The following is a 21593-nucleotide window of genomic DNA, read 5'->3' on the forward strand; positions in this document are numbered from 1 at the left end:
AAAATTAAGAGGCTGTTTTGGTCCCTCAAAATGAATTTAAAACACTGTACAAGTGTACTTTATATGTAATATAATGTAATATCTACGTGTCAACACGTAAACGTTCATCATGAAACTGTTAAAAAGTTAAGAACAGCTTATATTAGGTAGGTGTTTAAATGGCCGCCTAAAACCGAATTAGGCTACTCAAGATAACACTTTTATGTTGCATAATAAACTACATATAGGCTAATGTACTAAACGTTTCCCAGGCAATTGAGATTTTGTACAATGCGTATTATATCTGAAATTTTGTATAGTGTGTCGCCAAAGGATTTAGCTGTATTTCGTAAACTTGTTTACGACAAAAGCGATTCCGCATTCCACAAATGCACAATCTAAACAACAAAACTCGTTTTGTTATGTATAGTTATTTTGAATTTGATCTTATAAATAACATGATCAGCTTTCAATTATCACAGCAACTTTTGATGAAATAATAACAGAATTAAAACTCTTTTGCTGATTTTACAAATGTGGAATTGTCACTAACACCAGTTTATTGAAGTCAACATGATTGATTTGTGGTGATCATGATTTATAGTTATGACCATAGATCGCAGTCTTTGTGTTGCACTGATATTACTTCACATATGGGCGAGCTAAAGCAAAGCTTTATGGTTGTATTATCATAATGCAAAGTATTCAGCACGTATATACATCTAGAGTAGACATGCACATTCGTACAATATTCAGGATACGTTTAAACGTATAAATTTTGTAACTGAGACTATTCGTCTTCTCGTTGATGAATGAAATTTGATGAAGGTAAAAAACTGTGTTGATAACATATGTCAAAAAAGAATTATGGACATATATGAATTTTTTTGCTATAGCGTTTTACAAAGTTTTCAAAAGCTTCTATAGGCAAATATTTTCTGGCATTACATTTAGCCGCAGACCCGCAAAGGTTAGAAAATTGGACTAAGATTAACTCAGCGTGACAAGTTGCAAGAGCCTAAGTGCCCCTAGCTATGATTTTACCAACCGAAGTAGATTCACTGGTGCGGCAGAACTTTGTTTTGAAGGAACAGCGCACTAAGTCTCTTCAGGATGATTTTGATGACTTTAGTTTATCATATACCGCAAGCTCCAGAAGGTCTGGTCAGCAGTGATGGCATTTTGTTCTTAATCCATGTAATCTCGTGTATGGCCAGGCTGCTGACGACACGACGAGAGGTGTGTTCTTTTTCTTTTTGCGTGTGGCCTCTCAAGAGCCACTTAGGCTGATAATAGTTGATTATTACGTTTCCGCTTCTTAACAATGAAGTGATAATGAACCAACCAAATGCCACTTCTAAGGAAGCTTTTAGTACAAACATAGCCTGATGTATCAACTGAGAACTCGTTTATTTGTTTTGATAATAATAAATGGCAGCTTGTACGACGTGAGAACTAAAGCAAAACATCACGTGTATCGAAGTTAGTTATTGTTCAAAATGATAATTTATACAAAACATGATTGCGGACGGTGTTTGCGGTTTCGCGTTATAGCTATAAAGAAGTGGAAGAGATTAATTAATTTGTGATTATCTGTTAAGCGATATATAAATAATCACAGTGACACATATTGTCTCACGGGGCACGCAAAACGCTATAAGTTGCAAAAAATTGTTTTATCAAAACGACAACTTCTTCCAACGCAACTTGGAAATGGTATGTGGTCCAGCCAGTAACTCATGATGGTCGATCACCTATATGACGGCAATGTGACAGATATATGTAACAAATCTTTGTACAGAAGTTCAAGTCAGGCAATTATTCAGTACGTTACAAACATACCACGTTGAAAACTAATTAAGATAAAATAAAACTTCGATCGCATTATCAACGATATAATTTCAAAAAAAATGAAGATATAGTTGGAGTGACTTGAATAAAAGAGCTTGATGGAAAAGAACAATACACAAAACAAGCGCTAATATGATATTTTGATGCAACAAACAAACGAACACACATAAAATTGAAACAACAAATGACAAAGAAGCGTTTACAGCATATTATAAATATATAATGATCTCAGTTTTTGTATTGACCTCTCTTTGTGACAGATGGTGATGATTTCATCTTGACGCCAATGAGCACAAAGTAAATCACGTATGTATGATGTCATGTGCTGGATGGGCGAAACTCAGTCTTCTACCCCGGGAAGCTGGAACTACACTGAGGCTACTTTTCAAAGATTCTGTCGGGGTGAACGGTTCTTGGCCAGATTCTCTGCTCTCGCATTTCTCGTCATCTTGCGGACTTTCCTCCTCTTTTCTTTCAGCAGTTTTTACCTTTTTTGAGTCGCTTCTTTGTGTGGCTCCTTTCTGTTGGGTTTCTTTCTCGGATTCAGAAATTTGCTTAGAGATGGAAAATGTGGACGAAGTTAGACTTTCTTTGGCTGATGAGGAAGAAATCTCGGAAAGGTTCATTACTCCGGTTTGTGCAGAACCATTCTTGCAGCATCCGGGTGAGTAGGTAAGGAAAGAGATTCGATCCTGATTAAAGACGATAGATATCTGGCTGTCCGACGATCCTGCACTTTGGACGGGAAGTGAGCCTTTGTGTTCGTTTTGGATTGTGGCAATCCAATTCGGCTTGGATGTTTGTTTCTCAACATCTTTGCAGTCGCCAGTGTCATGGTGAAATGTGAAGACTTTTCCGCAACTTAAATTTTTCAAAAGTTGAATACCAAAGGACGAATTTTCCTTGGCCGGACACGGCGTTGGTTCAACAGTTGTGAAGCCTTCAATGGTGGCCTTTGACTGTCTGCGGGTCTCCTGCCATTTTACCCACTGGTGTCTTTCGCGGTTGCGCGTGTATCGCCTATAATAAACGCAATCCCCATTAATGCCGAAAACTTTATAGATAGCCTTAAACAGTAAAACAAAATTTTTTTCAAAGTATATGCATATTAATTTTCTGCTGGCAAATGTTTTGAAGTTTATCATCACCAACCAAAATTACGTGTATTGAGGTGTTTTGCAAAACATTAGCTTTGATATTAAACTTTGGAAACATGATCAAGGAAGCTTGTCCATATCTAAAAAATTCCCCAAAAAATGAATATTTAAGTTGATACCAGAAATTATTTGAGTTTACCTCCACACCAGATATCCACATATCGCAGTGATAATCACAGCGAGGCTGATAACCGTCACGATAATGATGACCTCGGTGTTAACGGCCGATCCCGGCTCCTTCCCGTGTACGAATTCTATGAAGGTTTCCTCGCAATGTTCGCCGACAAATCCCGTCCGGCATCTGCGGAGAAAGTGCGCTTTTGATCACGTCATATTTATGAATAACAGTCTATCACGTAAAACGACGTAAGCCGCGAACCCAAAAACGTCTATATCCCGGAAAATATTGAAAATTCAAAAAATATCAAAACTAATATCCTGTTTCATTAAGCTTTACTATTGTACACAAATGTTTTTCCTATAAGTTTCCGAAGATGAGAAAAAGGCATGGCAAGAATTTTCTAGCCGTCTACTATATAATTTAGTTACAACGCTTAACAATATTCACATTCTGCTCGCCAGTAAAAGGTAAGAAAAAATAATTCTATAAGAATTATTTCAGCCAAAGTTATATTCACAATCAATTTGCTGATTCATCTAGTATTCTAGTCTAACAATCGTTTGTTGCTTTTGACTTAAAAATAATTTTTTTAAAGAATTTCAATACAGGGGTCCCACTAGTGAGGTTACAACGATCTCTTTTTACGTTTTCGCTTTGGCGTTAAAGCATGACGCATATTTCCTGTGAGAAGCACGAAAGGTAATGACGAATTACTACGATTGGTATAAACCGCATTAAAGTTCTGTTCACACCGACGCACAAAAGTTAATTGTACTTACTCGCAGACGTAATAGTTGTTGCCGTAGTCCATGCATGTTCCTTCTATGCAACCACCACAATTATCCGCCGTTGTTGCTGTTGGTAATACTGACATTGTTTGTCGATGCCAAAAGTATAACTGAAAAATATTGCAAAAAGAGACATTACAATTCGTCCTATATTGCTCTTTGCATATAGCATACTTTTTCGTAAACTTTTCTACATACGTATATATTTTTCACTTTTTTACCCTTGCCATAAATTGTTTTCGTCAAAGCTTATAAAAAATATAAAAGTTGTGAATTAATTAAAAAACGTTCCCATATTCTAATGCTTTTCTGGTTGTAATAGTTGTTGTAATGACGTTTTTGTAATGCAACCAATAAGGTTGAGTTTTCTAGAATCTAAATCTTGTATAAGCCATGTTTATATTCAGGCATTAATAAACATTTTTGTTTCTCATAACCTAATTTGGCTGAGCGAGCAGAAAGATATAAATTGCTTGCCAAGGATCTTGTAAATCGTGATTACCGCAGGCACCTCAATGCCCAACCATGTTTCTTTTGTTTATTTTTGCCGTCAATCCAATTCGACATGGAAATGAAACTTATTTATAGGATGTCTTTCATTTTCGGCATACGTCAACTCACACTGATGAGTTAAGAAAACGTTTACTCTTCAGTGACCAGCTTTTCTCTTAAGTGTGTTGGGGTTTTCATGATAGATGGAAACACTTTCAACTTGAGTCTTATCTGCTCTTAAGTTACCTTTCTTCAAGCTATTTCCTCTTGGGTTTGTTATTTAGGGAAAACTGCTCGACTTGAAGTCCATCAGGCTTATGTTCGACTATTTATCTGAGATAACAGACGCTATACTGGGTGAAGCAATGCTGTGTCAACTAAAACAGCCATCTATTCGAGTAATGTAAACCCTATACTACTGTAAATACATTTCATTTTGTCAATTTCTTGCGCAAAAAATCTTGCACTTCACTTATAAGCTGTCAGCAAAAAACTGTTTCTTTCAGCAGCATACATGATAAACTTACCTTAATAAATTTTACTGCAAGTCGATTGACAGGTCGTTGAAGCTTTGTTTGTAATATGGTATATTAGAAAACGTCCAAGAAAAAGTTTCAAATCTGCTGATCTAGAGTGATGTTGTAGTCTTTACCACAAAAATTGTATGACGACAATTGGTGATCAACAAGACCTTGTCGGCTTTTTATACCCGACTGTGTGCGTCGCTTTTTTCCCATATCTTTCTGCCGGTTTCTCTTTTTTTCTCTGCAGTCAGTTTTTAACCCTGCCACTATTTGTAAGGTTTGCAAACATAAGGTTTGCAAGCAAGCCTGGTTTTATTTGTATAACCGATGTCCTCATCAGCGATTTGTGGAAATGCTTATACCCGTACCAGCGTCAAATTTAATCCATCACCACATAAAGAGCTATCTTTGCTAGGAGAAAAACCTTGGGCATAAACTTCAAGCAGGTGCACTGCAACAGGCATGAAATGTTTACAAATATCACAGGCTGATGTTTATATGACCACGAACAGTGCACTGAGCATGAAAACGTTTTTTAAGACAGGAAAAATTATGTTTGTCTTAATCAGTATCTTCAAATACCTTCACTTTTCTAGACGTTTTTGTGTTGCAGCGCTTATAGTTATGATGTAATTGCAAAAGAGCTGTTTAGGGATTAACAGAAACTATTTGTTAGGCTTAGAATCCCGCTTTGACGTTCGAAGAAAGATAATAGTTCGAATAACATGGGCACCCTTCTCTTATCTAAACAAAACCAAGTGCTCTGTGAAAATATTGCAGGTAACTCCGCAATCATTTTAGCCTTTCTCATATTTTAGTTCCGGATTTCTACAGGGCAATTTACGAAATTTTGAGAAAGTGTAGACCCTAAAACCAACTTCTATTAATAGAATTTGAAAATAACGGTATGCACTTATCGATGAATGCAACAGTATTTTAACGCGATTATGATTCGCAAGGACGAAAGATTTACGATATTGTCCCGCACTTCCGTGACTGTTAATGTTTAGAAAAACCAAAGTAATATAGAACACAATGTATAGCTGTAAAACTTGCTTGTTAACTATGTCACTTTACCTGTACTACGAAACATTATTACATATGGGAATTTTCTTCTTATCAACATTTGAACAGAGCCTTCCCTTTCTCAGCTGCGTATCAACGTTCGCTTGTTGTTGTATTCAGTTTATATTACACACAGAAAGCGTGCAATGTGTGAGATTTATAGTAATAACAGAAGCGACATAATACATTGTAATTTACAGAAAAAAAGATGATTTAAGTTGTAGTTTAGCGCTGCTACCCAAATATTTTGTCTGCGCTTCTCACAAGGCAAAGTACATAAGCCGATTATTGCCCACAATGCAGTGGGAGAATATTGAGTTGACCCTAAACACACCTTGTATTGGTCTAATCATCACACGCGTAACATACAAGCGACAAGTGTATATTTGGTTAATTGCCTGAACCATTTTCAGAAAAACCATCAAACAATCCAATGTAAACAGTAAGGCGAGTTATGAAAACGTTATTTGCGTGGTTTTTGCTAATGCTGTATGTGAAGACAGTTGGTTGGTTAGAGGCGTTCCCGACAGGTAGTAGTCTAATAGGTTTTCCAAACTATATCTAGCAAAAGAATATTGAAACGTACCGTATATGCTCGCAACTGTAAACATATGTAAGTATGTCCATAAACGCTCTGACATGAGGTGGACTATTTTACATAAAGATAATTTCGTCTTTACAACAGCAGTAGAAAGCGGACTTAAGTGGGTGAAGAGAATTGGGCACCTTTAGTGCAGGAGCAGTCAGCACTGACCACCTTCATAAACAAATCCTTGACCTGCGAATTGGTAAAAGGTTTGTGGACACAAGAGACTTCTATTTATAGGAGAAAAAAGGTCACGGTTACAATTTATCACATAAGATTAGAGATGAAGGCACGCCTATACAGAAAATAAGTTTACGATAAGAGGGCTGAATTTATTAAGATGGCCTATCTTTTTACAGTCACATGCTCTCAGAAATGGTTTTTAGCCACGGTCTATGGATAAATCATACAAGAAAACATGCCCCGTCAATTTGTTAAGTGAATTATCAGTAACGACTTTGTACCAGGCTATGGTCAGATTTCGCGATAATTGAATAAAATCCAAGTAGGAGGATGCGGGGACGCCCTGGAACCGCACAAGATATGTTGAGCAATTGTCCAAATTAGGAAAAATACGTAAACCGCCGCTATTATACGCAAGGCAAGTAACTTATGATATACATTAATAAGCCTACTACAAACTGGTCGGTATACCGCATTAAACTACGCATTGATGCTGTAAGTACATTTATTACATCGTATTAACATACGTCGGTACGAGAAATTACAACGCAAAGTCATATTAGAAGGTGGGTATATAACACTAATGAGCCATTATTAGGTGTAACACTGCAGCCGGCCCAACATAATTCACTCCTGGTTCAAATAGATTAAATTGTTCATCGTTCCAACTTCATTTATTTTTGTAGGCTGTAATAAAAATATTAGAACAAGTTGAATCAACAGCAATTTAAATAGTTAATATCGCATTCCGTCGCATTCATTGTCAGCAGACAACCTAATTATCTGCTACAAGTGTAGACCAACAGGAGGAACGAGGTTTTGCAAGACGTTGCAACGCAGAACGCCCAAAAGACGCACCATTTGCGGTTTTGTGTCGTATGAGAAAAACGTCAAGGCAAATTCTCGCTGTTACTCATAAATACTTTAAATTAAAGGATATTAAATTTGTACGATTTCACAAACGAATAAATTTGCACGTTAATTTGTCGCTTTTTTTCCAGGAAAGTAGTTCGGCTACGCAGCACAGGAACAGACGAAACTTGCGTCCTTATGTACTGTTGAGGTTGAATTTATCTTAGTCTATGCAGACATTATTTAGATGCGGTAAAGCCGATGGGATTGGGTGCAGTTTTGCACAAAACAAACTTAATGGTACACACACTTGAAAATGCATACACATTCACAAATGAAAGCCGACAAAAAGCCGACAACCATTTGTAGAGGTTTCGTAATGGATTTATGCTACAAATGCGACACGTTAAGTATAAGGATTGTAAAGAAAATCTTTGATCAGTTGACTCCACAAAACTAAACTTAGTCTTAGGCAACTAGTTTCTCGCTCTATATGACGCGACAATAATTTGTTCATTTTACCCAACTTAAACGATTTGTACAGCTACTCTAAAAGATTGCAAGCAACTATTGCGAAATAGTTTGTCATACCATGTGGGGTGAAGTCATCCAGACGTCATCAACTATAAACTTAACTTCAACTACATCACTTTCAACGGCGTCAAGAAGAAATTCAACGTCAGTTTCCCAAAAGTAATCCGTTCTATAAACAATAACAACGCCCAAATAAAACGCAAATCAAACAAACATAAAACGTCCATTAATGGCCATGTTTTTATAGAAGTTTAATTCCTTCTTACCCGTTTGTTTGTTTGGTTAGTTGTATTTTATCGCTCCATCCAAGCCACGAACCTGTAACAAATACCGATTGTGCATCGCCCAACCAAACGATCCTTCGCTTGATAGTGTCTACAATTTGTAAACATTTTTCAAATGTGCTCCTACTCGCATATTTACAATAAAAATACACAGTTATGCCTTACCACCACTCAAGTGTGTGTCATTCACGTTCGCAGTCGAAGTGTGTGATATGCTGGGGGTGGCCGCCTAAACAACATTTCAGATCAAAGCAAATATATACTAAAAACGAACGACTTTTTATCAGCGTGCGACTGTAAGCTTAAACAGGATGTTTTACACATCCACCACAAATAAACTAGATTTAGCTTATAATAAGCGTGGAATGCTTTTTAAGAGAATTTGACTTCGTATGTGCGTCGTTACACTACACGCAGAAGACAGATTTATCGCTAACATCATGAAATTGCGCAACACGACACGTAAACCACCTGAAAAGGGATAGAAGACAGACGAGTTTAAATCATTCAATCAAAGCTAATACCTGGACTGGGCACGTGACACATTGCGCGTTTCCAAAAATGACTCTTAATGCGGTTTGGTGAGAGAAATATAAACGGCTAAAGGTGAAAACATTTCCAACAATACAACTATATATCTTATAATTGAGGGACGCTTTCTTTATATACACAAAAAACATCACTTTAAGAAACGACCAAAACCTGATAGGATTGGAGATTTGAGAATACAAACACGACAACATTTCGCGACGTGTCGTCATTAAATCTTGTGTTTTCTGTCGCAAAAGTTTCGCCCTGGGTAAGCTTCCCTGGTCTAACCACAATCTGAGATTAATTATATTAATCTAGGCCAAAAATGGATTTCTCCATATAACCACAATTACATGTGGTGCAAGTGGTGAACGATGCCTTTGGGCCAATCTTCATAGTTTACATCCCGACACTTTATCATCCTTCATCCTTAAAAATTTTGATTGTTATTTTCAAAGAAGCTTGGGCAGCCATGATTCACTAAACTGGATTGGTTAGACCGGTAATGACTCGTGTGGGTTGTTAAAAGTTCGTCAAATTTTCTTTATTTAAATCTCGAGGCTAAATACGTGCATTTCAAATGGATCTGCCTAAAAGAAGACAAAATGGCTCTACAGGCTATATACTATATAGCATATATGCGATTATACTGAAGTTCTTACGGTCAGACGGACATCAGAAAGTAGAAACAAAATCTTAAAGTTTGCGTTACCCATAAATAAGTGAACTATTAGGTCACATTTTACACTTGTTGATGACGAAGTATGTGAACTATTGTACAAAGTGTCTACACGTGCAATATGGTGAAGCAGGGAAACGATTGAGGCCTGAAGTCACTGATGCCGAGTTGTCAGCGATTAATGACACCAATGTAATACACGACACCTATACTTTACTCGAGCCATTTTGTCGAATTAACTCTAATGCGCCTGTCTATTACATCTTTGGTATTCAACAAATTCTAAAAACTTTATAATGTGGCAATTCGGAAGCGTGGTTTAAATTATAGGCACTTGACAAAAGACGTTTGAAGTGTTAGATCTTGTCAATTAATGGCAGCCGCATTTCGCCATGCTCGTCACAGTCCCTCCTAAAACTAGTGTGGTTGGAAGTTCAAAACGAAAATAACCGCAAATTTGGCTAATCACAGGCGATACATAAAACTGAAGTGGGCTGTCATGTACGTATAGCAATGCTATAATATTAATGCTGTGGTATAATCTGGTCGAAAAACGTTGTTGTAAGCAAGACATATTGTTTAACATTTATCGTGTAATAACAATTTTATAGCTTTGAATGTGAAATTGTTATATAACATCTTTTACATAATTTCCATTGAAATACAAGAAATCATCATTTCCGTAAGAAATATGCAGTAACTGAGAGTTTGGTAGTGGAACCTACCTGTGGACCCCCCCTTGATTCATTGCTATGTAGACTGAACTGGGAATGTGTTTTGTTCATCGACGGAGAATGTCCTTGAACATCGTCTTCGAAGTCTTCGTTTGCCAGTGAATCGTCTATTATTTCAAAGTATGCAAATATCGCTTTTACACAACGAGTAAATGAAACCAGACTAATAATGTAATTTCAAAGCTATTTGGAACAAATAAAAACATGCTCAATTTTGCACGGTGCTTCGGGTAGCTGCAAGAATTTTAGATTTATCAAAGAATTTGAGTGCTTGGCGAGTCCCTGACAAACCGTCACGTAACGATTTGGGTGCCAAAAACAACCAGAACAAAACCAGGGGGTGAACTGATCAAAGATAAAAGACTGAGGTGACAGGGACGTCATGCAAGAAACAGATAAAAACAATTCTCCTTTCTTAAACGATTTGCCATAACAATATCACACAAAATGATCGTCCGTTTACAAAAACAAAAAAATAGGATTAATATTCACGGGATGCCAGTAAATTACGGAAACGACCAAAAATAACCACAAGAGTGGACGTAAAATATGTTTTTACAAGATTTATTATATTTATACAGTTATCTCTTGCAACAACATTCGCGCCTGTAATTTCCTTTGCGTAACCGTGAAATTACAAAAATGTTACTTTGGAGGTAAAGTACACTTTGAGATCGAAGTACAATCTTAACGGATGGAACGAATTGACTTAGGGGAAGAAAATATAAATTACCAAAGTCACGACCACTGATAGTAATACGATAGAGTCATCCTGTTTCAAGAATCTGATAAAGACATACGTTCGCTCTGGGTTACCTAATAGGCGTCGCCAACTGGCTCTACGCATTACAAAAAATGCTGTCAGTCAGAGAACGAAATGGGACCGCATTCAGTCGTTTTGTTTACACCACACACAACAGCACAGGCAAAAAAGGTGCATGATTGCTGGGTAAGGGTAAGTATCATGTCGTAGTGTTCTCTTTTTAAAAATCGAACGCAATAATGTAAACTAGGCGGCGGTATGCTTGCCATTTTCAAACAAATCAAGTGACAAGTTGTAATGTCTCAAGAATAACCACGTTTAAATGGGTCAGAACGTTTGCTAGGTATGAAGGATTTGTACAGCCCCAAGCAAAGAGCTATTTTAAGCAGGCTGTGAGCAAAAAAACCCACCGGTATGGTTCAGTACGTAAAATGCAAGGCTGGTTATAGCTATACGTGTGTATCACATATGGTACGCGCTAATAAACTCACCGTGACGTTGTTCTTCCGTATTCTGGGCACGCATGTCATCCTTTCTATTGTCAGTGTTCTACGTGATACAATAACATGCAAGCATTATGTAATATTGTAAATTTTATGTATATACTCTCCACATTGAAGTTTGCTTATATAGTAGTAAGTGTACCGGTCGCTATTGAAGCCTTAAGGAAATATTGCCCTTATTCATGCACAATAAGACGTTGATACTGCATTTAAAACAAGCTTGGTAAATATTTTTCTACGCGCGCTATTTAAGTTGCGGCATACCTGATTTCAGAAAAAATCACCCACCCTTGTGCTATAGGCTGCATAAAGCAAAATAAATGTCACAGATTACGAAAGTTTCAAAATAAGCCAGCCGACAATAAAATTTTTTCATAAAGAATTGTACCTAAATACATTATTATTTTTAGATTTCTTTTAGATAAAATATACAAGAATACTGGGCACCTGTCCGATGATTTTAGACAACCACAATCTGATATAATTGAGATGAACGATCGTTTACAGGGTAATTTCGCTATTTGTATAACGTGCTTATGGTGGTCTGCCATTTTCTTATCACATCATCACCTTTTTTATAGGCTCGACACCTTTTAATTTCTCATAAATTTTAAGCTATGGAGACGCGATATCCTGTTTGTGCAGAAACATAACATTTTTATTCCCAAAACTCAATTAGCCTGTATTTAACTGGTAAATAGGTAAAATATCAGCCCATACATGCCTCCCCCACGCAATGACTTATTTCGCATTTTAATTATCTACACTTTTTAATTTCAACCAAGAAAATTGGAAAGAAAAGCAGGTAACGATCACCCGGTACAGTTTTGCATGATGTTAAACTACAACAAGAGTTTGGCCTACGAGATGCATAATGGGCACTCACCTTGGCGTAAGTTGAACAATTAATACCTAGAGGGTTGTAATCATCGGATGAGCTAACATGCTTTCGTACTGTCGGCACATGTTCCTAAAAAGACTTGATTAAATCTTGTATACGAAAACACCAGCAACATTAAACCGTATACAGGTACTTTTCTATATATTATATAAAACAATAAAATAGAATCACAGGCGATACCGGACGCAAGAAGCAAAACAAGTTAAGTCATTTATACCTACACATGCATGTCTAACATCATCTATATCTATCTTGTATAGCAACTTACGGTGAAAAGTGAAGGTAAGGCACCTGAAATAAAATTGTAGGGTTGCCCATAGAAATAGGAGTTCTTTGGGATGGGACAGTTGACGTAAAATTTGTTGAACGTTACACTGACAATGTTTTTTTTTTTATAATACAGCTTACTGAGATATAATAAAATATTGAAGATATGTTTAATATGTTTTCTATCTTTTTTGTTCACATGTAGAAAAACCATAACCTGTTAGTGTTTCGTGACGAAAACTGCGTAACCTAATTCTAACGTCAGAAATTAAGAATACTGTATTCTTCAGTTTATTAATCTAAATCACTATATCGGCATTCATTGTTTGTATAATTAAGCCATTAGTTATTAAAAGTTTTTATAACTTAAAAAACAAGATCCCGGTTTCACTGGAGCCGCTGCGATAAAGTAGGAAATCCCACGGGATGGTATAGTCATAACCAGCGATGTGATGAAATGCAAGTGAGACCAAAGCATCCCATGAACAACTTGGTCCATGCGGAACTTCTAGCCAAAGTAATTCAAACAAAGCAAGAATTCTATTCACTATGATTATACGGTACCTATGCAAGGTATTCAACTATTTCAGTGTTATCCTTCTCCGAGTGGAATCCTTGAAAGTATCATAAATTTTGGAACTATAGTGAAATTTTTCTTGCGATATATAATTTGTTTCTTACGTTATAAGCTATTGTACTGGGTTAATTTCCAAACAGGTAGTTGCGTTAATCCTTTGTTTTGGGTACGTATTTGATAAGCTAAAAGAGTCGTTACCGTGAGTTGTGCTCACCTCCGTACGTTAAACTTTAATAAGTAACAGCAAAAACCTACCAGAATCAGTAGTTAACATACGACACAACTGTCCTGTGTGATTACCTGGTCGTTTTCTGGTGCACAAGGTGATGTAGCAGCATCACCATGCGGCGATGATTCGACAGCGATTCGTGCTTTGGGAGCAAAACCAAAAAGTGTCATAACTGAGACAGCAAGCCTTGAGAGTAAACCACCCATTTCGCGTAAGCCTCCTCAACTCGAAAGCACTGTGACTTAAGTTTAAGGACTATTAAGCCATACAAGTTGCAAACAAGGAAGCATATCAACTAAAACGATCCTAGCTAACACTTACCTTAAGTTAACATAACAAAATCAAGTAAAAATAAGCTTAGAACATTACAGATAGTTGTTTACAAAAGTAAAACAATTTTATTTAGCTGCAATATGTACAGACATCGTTAAAATATCCTAAGAATCTTGGTTAACTGTTGAACAATCACCATTATTTCATCACAATCATTCCTGTCAATTACAGATTACTTTTTACTACTTAGACTAAGGTATTCAAAATAATAAAGTTTTAAATTTTTTAACATTGTGTTGCTTTAAATTGACCGACTGCCTTTACTTCAGTTGTTTATTGTAAAAGAATTACATTTGGTTTCTTTCATTTTGCCTCACAGTAACTTCTTAACAACATGTGGTCATCTGCTCAGGATAACTTTGTTTTCATTAAAACCTTTCCATGAGTAGGAATTAAAACTGGCTGTAATCTTGTTATAATGGTGGCCAGCAAACAAAAACGTATGGTTTCAGGCAAAAAGCGCGGTCGAAGCAAGTGTACAACGTCACCTAGTTTTAAGGTGAAGGTACTTTGTGTTATTTGATGTCTAATCGTTCCCGAAAAATAAAACAAAAATAGTGTAAAAAAGATACTTGCATCTTTGCCATAGAATAAATATACACAATTCAAGGCAGTAATCAATCTTTTTCTGGTATACATCTCAAGTCGAGTTGAGTTCCAGATGCTATTAGCTAAGTGATTTAACTTTAATCAGGTAAATATACTATGATTGCCACCAGGCGTAATAATCATTACATAACTTATAACTGGTGAAAACAAATGGCACAACTGGTGAAAACAACTATATTTTGGGCCGACATTTCATTAACCTATTCGGGTTAACTTCATCAAGGCAATGGGAATAAAATTTGAATTTTGCGAAAATATTTAGAATAACGATTTCTAGGTTGCAATACAATAGGTTATAAATCAAATTTTATTCCCATTGCCGTGGTGTAGTTAACTCAAATGAGTTCATGAAACGTCGGCAGAAAATGAATTTATGTTTTTCACCAATTGAGCCTTATATTTGATGTTTAATCAGGTAAGTTATTATGTCCAGGTCCTAAAACAATGTCCATAATTGTTTAAGTATTTTCTACACGCACTAATTGATATGATGGGGGCTATGCCCTGTTTAACCAGTAAATAAAATTAAAAACACAGAATATGACACAAGCTTTCGAAAATGAGATTGCTATGATATAAGATATGAGATGAGATTACTTGAACTTTTTCCAAAGATGCCACTTGCTAGATTATAACCGCTTGGAAGCAACACACGCAACGGTAATGTTAAAAGCTATCTACAATTATACACATAGGGCCTATCCAAGCAAGTACAAACTAGTAGGCCTACAAAGTATTTAGTGACGTAACATTAAAACACAGTGTGAAAAGCACATTTGTAACTGTTAACTGTTTACTTCTGCAAAATACAAAAAGATAGTAAATGGATGAGAAATTTATGTGGATTGCAGTATTCTAAACACCAAAAAATGATATTTATAAAGTACGTCTGCGTTAATGCCGTTTTTAATGCAATAGAAGACGTGAATAGTACGTTGTTTCTGCCTGTTCCTTGATTCTGCGGTCAAGGCAGTTGTTGGGAATTAACTTTCGTAATAACTAATAGTGTACCCGTACCGTGATGCGAATGGAAGTCTTTGATGTTATGACCCCGTGAATTGAAATGTTTGACCACGGAAAATGAAATGAAATGTTCGACACCAAAAATTTAAAGCTAACCCCTGGAGTAATACCATATACAGTTTTCTGCTTTTTTATGTGATTTAATTAATATGAAATACATGTACAGGCTTTTTGTTAGAGTATATTATCTTTAGTCGGCTGAATAGGCAACGCTGGCCCCGTAAAAAATGCGGCTGGTGTTCCGTGTTCAATACTCAGTGGCGCTATACCGTTGCAATACCCTTGGGCAAGGCGCTAACGACACTTGCTTTTATTCATTGGACCTGTTCGAAAGTTCCAAATTCGGGCAAAGACTTTCCTCAGTTCAAGGATAAAGATTATTATGCCATACCGTAGAAAACAAGCAAAGAAGAATGGGAACGAATTTCATGGATGATATTGTAATGCGATCCACGGTTTGATTTATCTGGAATGGCAATTCAATCTTCAATATCTCAGAATAAATTACATCATTTTGGATCCGAGTTCCTGTTACTGTAACGAAATCAGTGATCTGATTCGTGATCCGACCAGTTTGTAAGATTTCAATGTCTCCGAATGAAGATATGATTATTCATGCGTGGCAACTTTGGGCAAAACTCAGCATGGCAATCCTTTTTGCTTCGATCTTTGCCGTGAGGGATACGTCGGAATTCAGCATTCGTAACTGTAAAAAATTGTACTGAAACCGTCACAATGTCTTCAGGTGGGCGCATTTGGGCATTTTTCATGTAGCCTTTTACTTACTTTGTCTGAATAGTTTGCTCAGTAGGCCTATTATGGCTTATTTAAAGTACACACTAAAAGGCTGAAATTGAAAACAGTGTTTCCCAACTATAGGCCTATTTTCTTAGTTTCAGGCTTTTAGTGATATCCTTATTTTCATTTGCAATACAGTTACCGGTATTGCTTTCCAGTTAGCATATTATTGGGCCATGTTCCTAGCCTACCAGATCCTCATACCACGTCAACATTTTCAACACTTGTACAAATGCCAAAAAGTTAGTCAATCACATACCGATACTGACATACATTAACTTTTATTCGTTTTGTGAATTTAATGCAGTACCGGTAGCCTAAGCGTTCAGAGTGGCTTCTTATGGTTTTCTTTAGACCTTTAGTTTCGCGCTATCAGTCCGAGCATTGAGAAACTAACAGGTCATAAATTCTCTACTACTTAACTCCTTTCCACTCAGGCCTTATTGTGTGAGACCAAAACTTCAAGAAACCGTTTCTTATTAGCCAGCATCTTTTTCGCTGGCTATTGTTTACTGAATTTAAAATATAACTTCTGTATTTGCAATTTTTATACTTAAAGAATCAGCAGCCGATGAATTAGCCTATTTCATGTGTGACTTATTTCTCGGTAGAAAAAATGCCTGACTGGAAGGTATGGCAGTTGTCAAAAAATTTTACATGCAAAAGTATAAAGTTTAATGTTCACTGAAACCTCAAATGTTTTAATTATATGAACGTAGTCCGCATGAATGTGTAAAAGTTTGACATGCACATTTAGTTTTGCTTGTGCATGTACTACTACACTTTTTACTATGGGAAAAATACAAATTAAATTATCAGTGGGTAAATGCTGTCTGTTACTGATATCGGAAGATTCCAATAAAAGAAATGATAGTTGTGCTTGTCATTGAATTTTGGAAATATCAACTTGAAATAAAAAAGTATCTTCCCAAAATCAAATTTTATCTAAAACTGTAAACAGACCCAAATCTCTAAATGCTTTAATAGGTTATGGGATTTAACAACATCCACTTTAAACTACTGTATTTGTTGCCTCATTGTGAAGGTGATATGAATATTTGACATGCTTGTGACAAACATTGCAGTCTGACACTGTAATGTCGTTGGACAAGGAATTAATGTATTCTGCTATTGTACAACTGCTTGGGTCAGTAGTTCTTGTAAATTGTGCCAAGTTCACAAAAAAAACAAACAAATAAAATTGCAATAAAAATATATGCAGACAACCTTGGGAACTGGGCTTGGTCAGTAAGAAACCGTTAGCAATCCGCATGTAAATTGTGAAAGATTTTTTTGGGCATCTCTCATATTTCACATAGTGCATAAAAATGGAAGCTGGCTCGTGTAACTTTTGCGGTGAAGGCTATGTATTGTACACCTAGTCTATGGGCAGTTTTCCAAAGAACTGGGTTACACGTAACCTATACTTCAGTTATTTTTTGTTTAAAGGCATTGATGCCCTTACCCTTAAAGAGGAAGATGTGGTTAAGATGTTGGCAGCAACTACACACATTGGTGGACAAAATTGTGATTACCAAATGGAGCAGTACATATACAAGCAGCGGCAAGACGGAGTGTTTATTATTAATCTCAAAAAGGTAAAGCTCATTAGGTTATACTTTTTTCAATTTTTAAACGTTATTACCATATTATTGTTGCTTAAAAAGTGGATAAAGAAGTTATTGAATGAGTTTTTCTTGCTCAATATTGTTTAATTATTCTATAGACCTGGGAAAAGATTATGCTTGCTGCTCGTGCTATTGTAGCAATTGAAAATCCACAAGACATCTGTGTTATTTCTAGTCGTGCATATGGCCAAAGAGCTATTTTGAAATTTGCAGATGCAACTGGTGCCACTCCATTTGCTGGCAGGTTTACTCCTGGTGCTTTCACTAACCAAATTCAAGTGAGGCAATGTTTTTGGTAAATTTAGTTGAACAACACAAAAACTGAAAGGATATCAAAACTACCACATCATCAACTGTCTGGTAAAAATCAGCGATACAGTGTTCTGTTAAAACCGTTTTAGGCTGCTTTTCGTGAGCCAAGACTTTTGATTGTAACTGATCCACGAGCAGATCATCAGCCTATACGTGAGTCGTCCTACGTCAACATCCCTTTGATTGCATTGTGCAACACTGACTCTCCAATTCGGTATGTTGACGTTTGCATTCCATGCAACAACAAAAGCAAGCACTCTGTAGGTTTAATGTGGTGGTTCCTGGCCCGGGAGGTGGGTGTTTTTATAAATTATATTAAGGTTTGTCAATTTTCAAGGCTAGCCAGATACTCACTGTAAATTGTTGCTTGCAAAAAATATTTTATGTTTTTGTCCAGTATATTAATATATTTAAACCGTCCCACGGAAAGAGCAGGAGCAGCTAGTTTATTTGCGTTTACAAAGTACTGCAATATCGACATGTTTTCTAAGTATAAAAATCTAGTCTTAGGATAATTTTTTTATACAAGATTAATTTTCTTGGGCTTGAATTGCTCTAGGTATTGCGTCTGCGAGGAACCATTCCTCGTACCCAACCCTGGGATGTGATGTGCGATTTGTACTTCTACAGAGACCCAGAAGAAATTGAAAAGGATGAACAGGTCCAGAGAAAATTTTACCTGCAAATAGATAGCTTGTGTAGGATATCACAGACATAACTTTGCGTTTTAGGTGCAAGCTGAGAAGGAGCAACAAAGAGAACAGGAAGTGGAAACTGCTCAACCAGAATGGGGCAATGAACCGGTAACAAGTGTTGTTATGTTTTCTCTACAGTATAAAATTTTTAAATACTTTCCAAACTTACACCGGCCGCAAAATAATCCTCATAATTATGCTCAAAGCGTCACTTCCAATTTGTACTGTAATAGATGACAGATGTATTATTGTAGTCATTTAATGATCAGATACTCGTTGGTTAACAAGAAAACAAGATTTCTATTTTGCTTAAAGCACATAAACGAAATGGTAATATTGCTGATAAGTGATGATGTAAAACAACAGCAACGTTCAGTTATGATAACTAGGGTTGTCTAATGTTTATTTGGATTGGAATATTTTTAACTGCAATGAAACAGTTTTTGTCTCCAACCACAAAGCTCTGGCTACTTTCTTCTCACAAGTACAGATATTCTTCTATCCATTCCTTAAAGTCAGAAGTAAATGAATTGGTCTGATTTGCTCCGACTTTTTTCAGGTACAGCAGGACTGGGCTGAAAGTGCGTTGCAAACTGCAGCTGTTGATGTTGCTGCCAGTGGACAACCTGCGGTTGGACATATTGCTCCTGTTGATGACTGGGCTGCAGCCCCTGCACCACCACCACCAGCAAAAGGTGATGCCAGCGGTGATTGGGCCGCATCTACTGGAAATGAAGACTGGGGCGCAACTGCTGGTGCCACCAATTGGTAAACGACGACTTAACTGGTCACAATAAATGACGAATGACAAATCTTTGTGTGATAAATGTCTGATAAAAACAAACAACCGTTAATGATTGCTAGTTTTGACCTTGATATTTTTCCATAAAGTATTCCATAGTGACGTGAATAGGGTTAGTTCGGATATCAATAATTTTTACTATCCGGATAACGGATATATCCGTATATTTGGAATTTATGTAACCGGTTAACCGGATAATAACTGCTAAGTGAGACAATCGATTTCACGAGGTTTGCATGAAAAATGGATTGTAAAATCATTACACAGTTTTATTGTAGATCTACGTACACGCGCAGTACGAGCGAATACGAGAAAAATCATGAGAATGCAGTCTTCTATTAAAACTGTAGTCAAAGCTTTTCAACTGACACTTCACAGACTTTACCTTGCCATGAGAATGCAGTCTTCTATTAAAAGAATCATTCATTATTCTTTCTTTGTGACGTGATAGTAAATTTCACTCGTGCATTTTACGAGTACCGTAGTTGAAAGTATAAGACAATAGAAGTGTGAACAAAGGTTTAATTGCGCTCAGCGGGAATCAGCCTCTACGTAACAAAGAATGTTCAAACTTACTAAAAAGTGTAAAACGCATTAGCAACGATACTCTTTTAGCCGGTTAACCGGCAGAATTATATCCGGATATCAGATAGGAAAAAAAACTGCGGTTAACCGTTATCCGGATAATTCAACCCTAGACGTGAACCGCTCGTTATGTTGCACTACAACGAAATAGTAGTCGCGCGTAATTATTCAACCAGAATAGTACCGTCGTCTGCTTTGCAAACTCTATACATTGAGGCGCGAAAATTGGTACTGGTAGCACTGAAACAGCCCAAAGAAACACACTTGGAAGGAATGGGATGAAAGTTGAGTCAGATTATGCGCCCAAATAAGTCATTTGACCGACTCCGAGGCAAAAGGTAATTACCTGCAAAATCATATCGCTACCAAGGTAAATATAAATAAATTTGAATTTTTCGAAAGGAATATAGAATATTTGTCAAACGAGAATCTTGGGTCTGATTATGCCAGAACAAATAGTAGTTCATATCTCTTAGAATCAAGTTCACAGTTTCTCAAACTCGGGAATTTTATGCCGACCGATGTGTGTTCTGCTTCATGCAACTCATAGTAATAGTAAAGGATTTCACTGTACTTCACCCAGTTCATTTTCATTTAGAGCCAGCCAGAATAAATGTGACCTAATTGCATCATTTTAGTTTAAAATGGGTTTTACATAGGATAGGGATATACAGTGCAGAATACTGGACTATTCCAAAATAGTTTGTTCTGAATTTCGAATCCTATTCTAGAACATCACTTTGGTAAAGTTGAGTTAGACTTTACATATCAAGTTGTAATGATAGCCACAAAAGCAGGTATAAACATTTCATTGAAAAAGCGCTAACATGTTTCGAACAACATTTGTTCTTTATGAAAGTTGGAGTGAATTAACTATTTTAAACTATTACGTAAAAAATAAAATCCAGCAGTGCTTTTCTTGTTCCTTTCCAAAGATATTACGGTAGAAGTGTCAAACTGACATGATGCGACGATTAAATTCTGGTAAAGAGAAAGACAGCTTCCAGTTGAACAGGTAGAATTAGCCTACTTGATAATAAAACCGATATATACAGTTGACAGTAAAAACCTGACAATCTAATCTTAAAAGTCACTTGATCACATCACCAAGGTCAATGATAAGATAAACCAAGTTAAAACTGCGACATCTAACGTGTTATTTGCTTAGAAGCTTGGAAATGAATTCAAAACTGAAGTTCAATTGCTGA

At 36.5% G+C, this 21593-nt stretch overlaps 3 protein-coding genes across 4 annotated transcripts; 1 reads left to right on the plus strand and 2 right to left on the minus strand.

Moving 5' to 3' along the window:
* Positions 1–1372: 1372 nt before the first annotated feature.
* On the minus strand, positions 1373–5050 carry LOC143467221 (uncharacterized). The gene is made up of 4 exons (XM_076965022.1): positions 4916–5050; positions 3888–4006; positions 3127–3288; positions 1373–2850 (listed from the first exon to the last, which is right to left on the minus strand). Exons 2-4 carry the CDS (start codon positions 3980–3982, stop codon positions 2133–2135), a joined length of 975 nt encoding a protein of 324 aa, XP_076821137.1. The 5' UTR covers positions 3983–4006; positions 4916–5050; the 3' UTR covers positions 1373–2132.
* Positions 5051–7233: 2183 nt separating this feature from the next.
* On the minus strand, positions 7234–14056 carry LOC143467238 (uncharacterized). Of its 2 annotated transcripts, XM_076965023.1 has the most exons (9): positions 13922–14056; positions 13672–13841; positions 12513–12596; positions 11615–11672; positions 10352–10467; positions 8582–8645; positions 8399–8507; positions 8190–8301; positions 7234–7433 (listed from the first exon to the last, which is right to left on the minus strand). In XM_076965023.1, the coding sequence occupies exons 2-9, from the start codon at positions 13804–13806 to the stop codon at positions 7374–7376; spliced, it is 738 nt and encodes a 245-aa protein (XP_076821138.1). In that variant the 5' UTR covers positions 13807–13841; positions 13922–14056; the 3' UTR covers positions 7234–7373. The 2 variants fall into 2 exon arrangements, with proteins under 2 accessions (XP_076821138.1, XP_076821139.1); XM_076965024.1 differs by lacking the exon at positions 13922–14056 and having other exon boundaries at positions 13672–13915.
* A 2112-nt stretch (positions 14057–16168) lies between these two features.
* LOC143450576 (small ribosomal subunit protein uS2-like) lies at positions 16169–19810 on the plus strand. The gene is made up of 7 exons (XM_076951182.1): positions 16169–16310; positions 17813–17961; positions 18090–18269; positions 18393–18596; positions 18863–18964; positions 19035–19106; positions 19558–19810. The coding sequence occupies exons 1-7, from the start codon at positions 16301–16303 to the stop codon at positions 19768–19770; spliced, it is 930 nt and encodes a 309-aa protein (XP_076807297.1). The 5' UTR covers positions 16169–16300; the 3' UTR covers positions 19771–19810.
* The last annotated feature ends 1783 nt before the right edge of the window (positions 19811–21593 follow it).

Source organism: Clavelina lepadiformis, chromosome 1 (genome assembly GCF_947623445.1).
Source record: "Clavelina lepadiformis chromosome 1, kaClaLepa1.1, whole genome shotgun sequence".
NCBI classification, from domain to species: domain Eukaryota; kingdom Metazoa; phylum Chordata; class Ascidiacea; order Aplousobranchia; family Clavelinidae; genus Clavelina; species Clavelina lepadiformis.

What these genes read in the sequence shown, in the direction of transcription:
- LOC143467221 (XM_076965022.1), bottom strand. Translation starts at nt 3,982, where the DNA reads ATGTCAGTATTACCAACAGCAACAACGGCGGATAATTGTGGTGGTTGC. An exon ending in AACAACTATTACGTCTGCGA is followed by an intron (nt 3,289 to 3,887) that starts GTAAGTACAATT and finishes CTTTCTCCGCAG; the next exon opens with ATGCCGGACGGGATTTGTCG. An exon ending in TGTGGATATCTGGTGTGGAG is followed by an intron (nt 2,851 to 3,126) that starts GTAAACTCAAAT and finishes CGTTTATTATAG; the next exon opens with GCGATACACGCGCAACCGCG.
- LOC143467238 (XM_076965023.1), bottom strand. Translation starts at nt 13,806, where the DNA reads ATGGGTGGTTTACTCTCAAGGCTTGCTGTCTCAGTTATGACACTTTTT. An exon ending in ATTGTTCAACTTACGCCAAG is followed by an intron (nt 11,673 to 12,512) that starts GTGAGTGCCCAT and finishes TGTATCACGTAG; the next exon opens with AACACTGACAATAGAAAGGA. An exon ending in AATCAAGGGGGGGTCCACAG is followed by an intron (nt 8,646 to 10,351) that starts GTAGGTTCCACT and finishes AATGTTGTTTAG; the next exon opens with GCGGCCACCCCCAGCATATC.
- LOC143450576 (XM_076951182.1), top strand. An exon ending in TTATTATTAATCTCAAAAAG is followed by an intron (nt 17,962 to 18,089) that starts GTAAAGCTCATT and finishes ATTATTCTATAG; the next exon opens with ACCTGGGAAAAGATTATGCT. An exon ending in GGTGGTTCCTGGCCCGGGAG is followed by an intron (nt 18,597 to 18,862) that starts GTGGGTGTTTTT and finishes GAATTGCTCTAG; the next exon opens with GTATTGCGTCTGCGAGGAAC.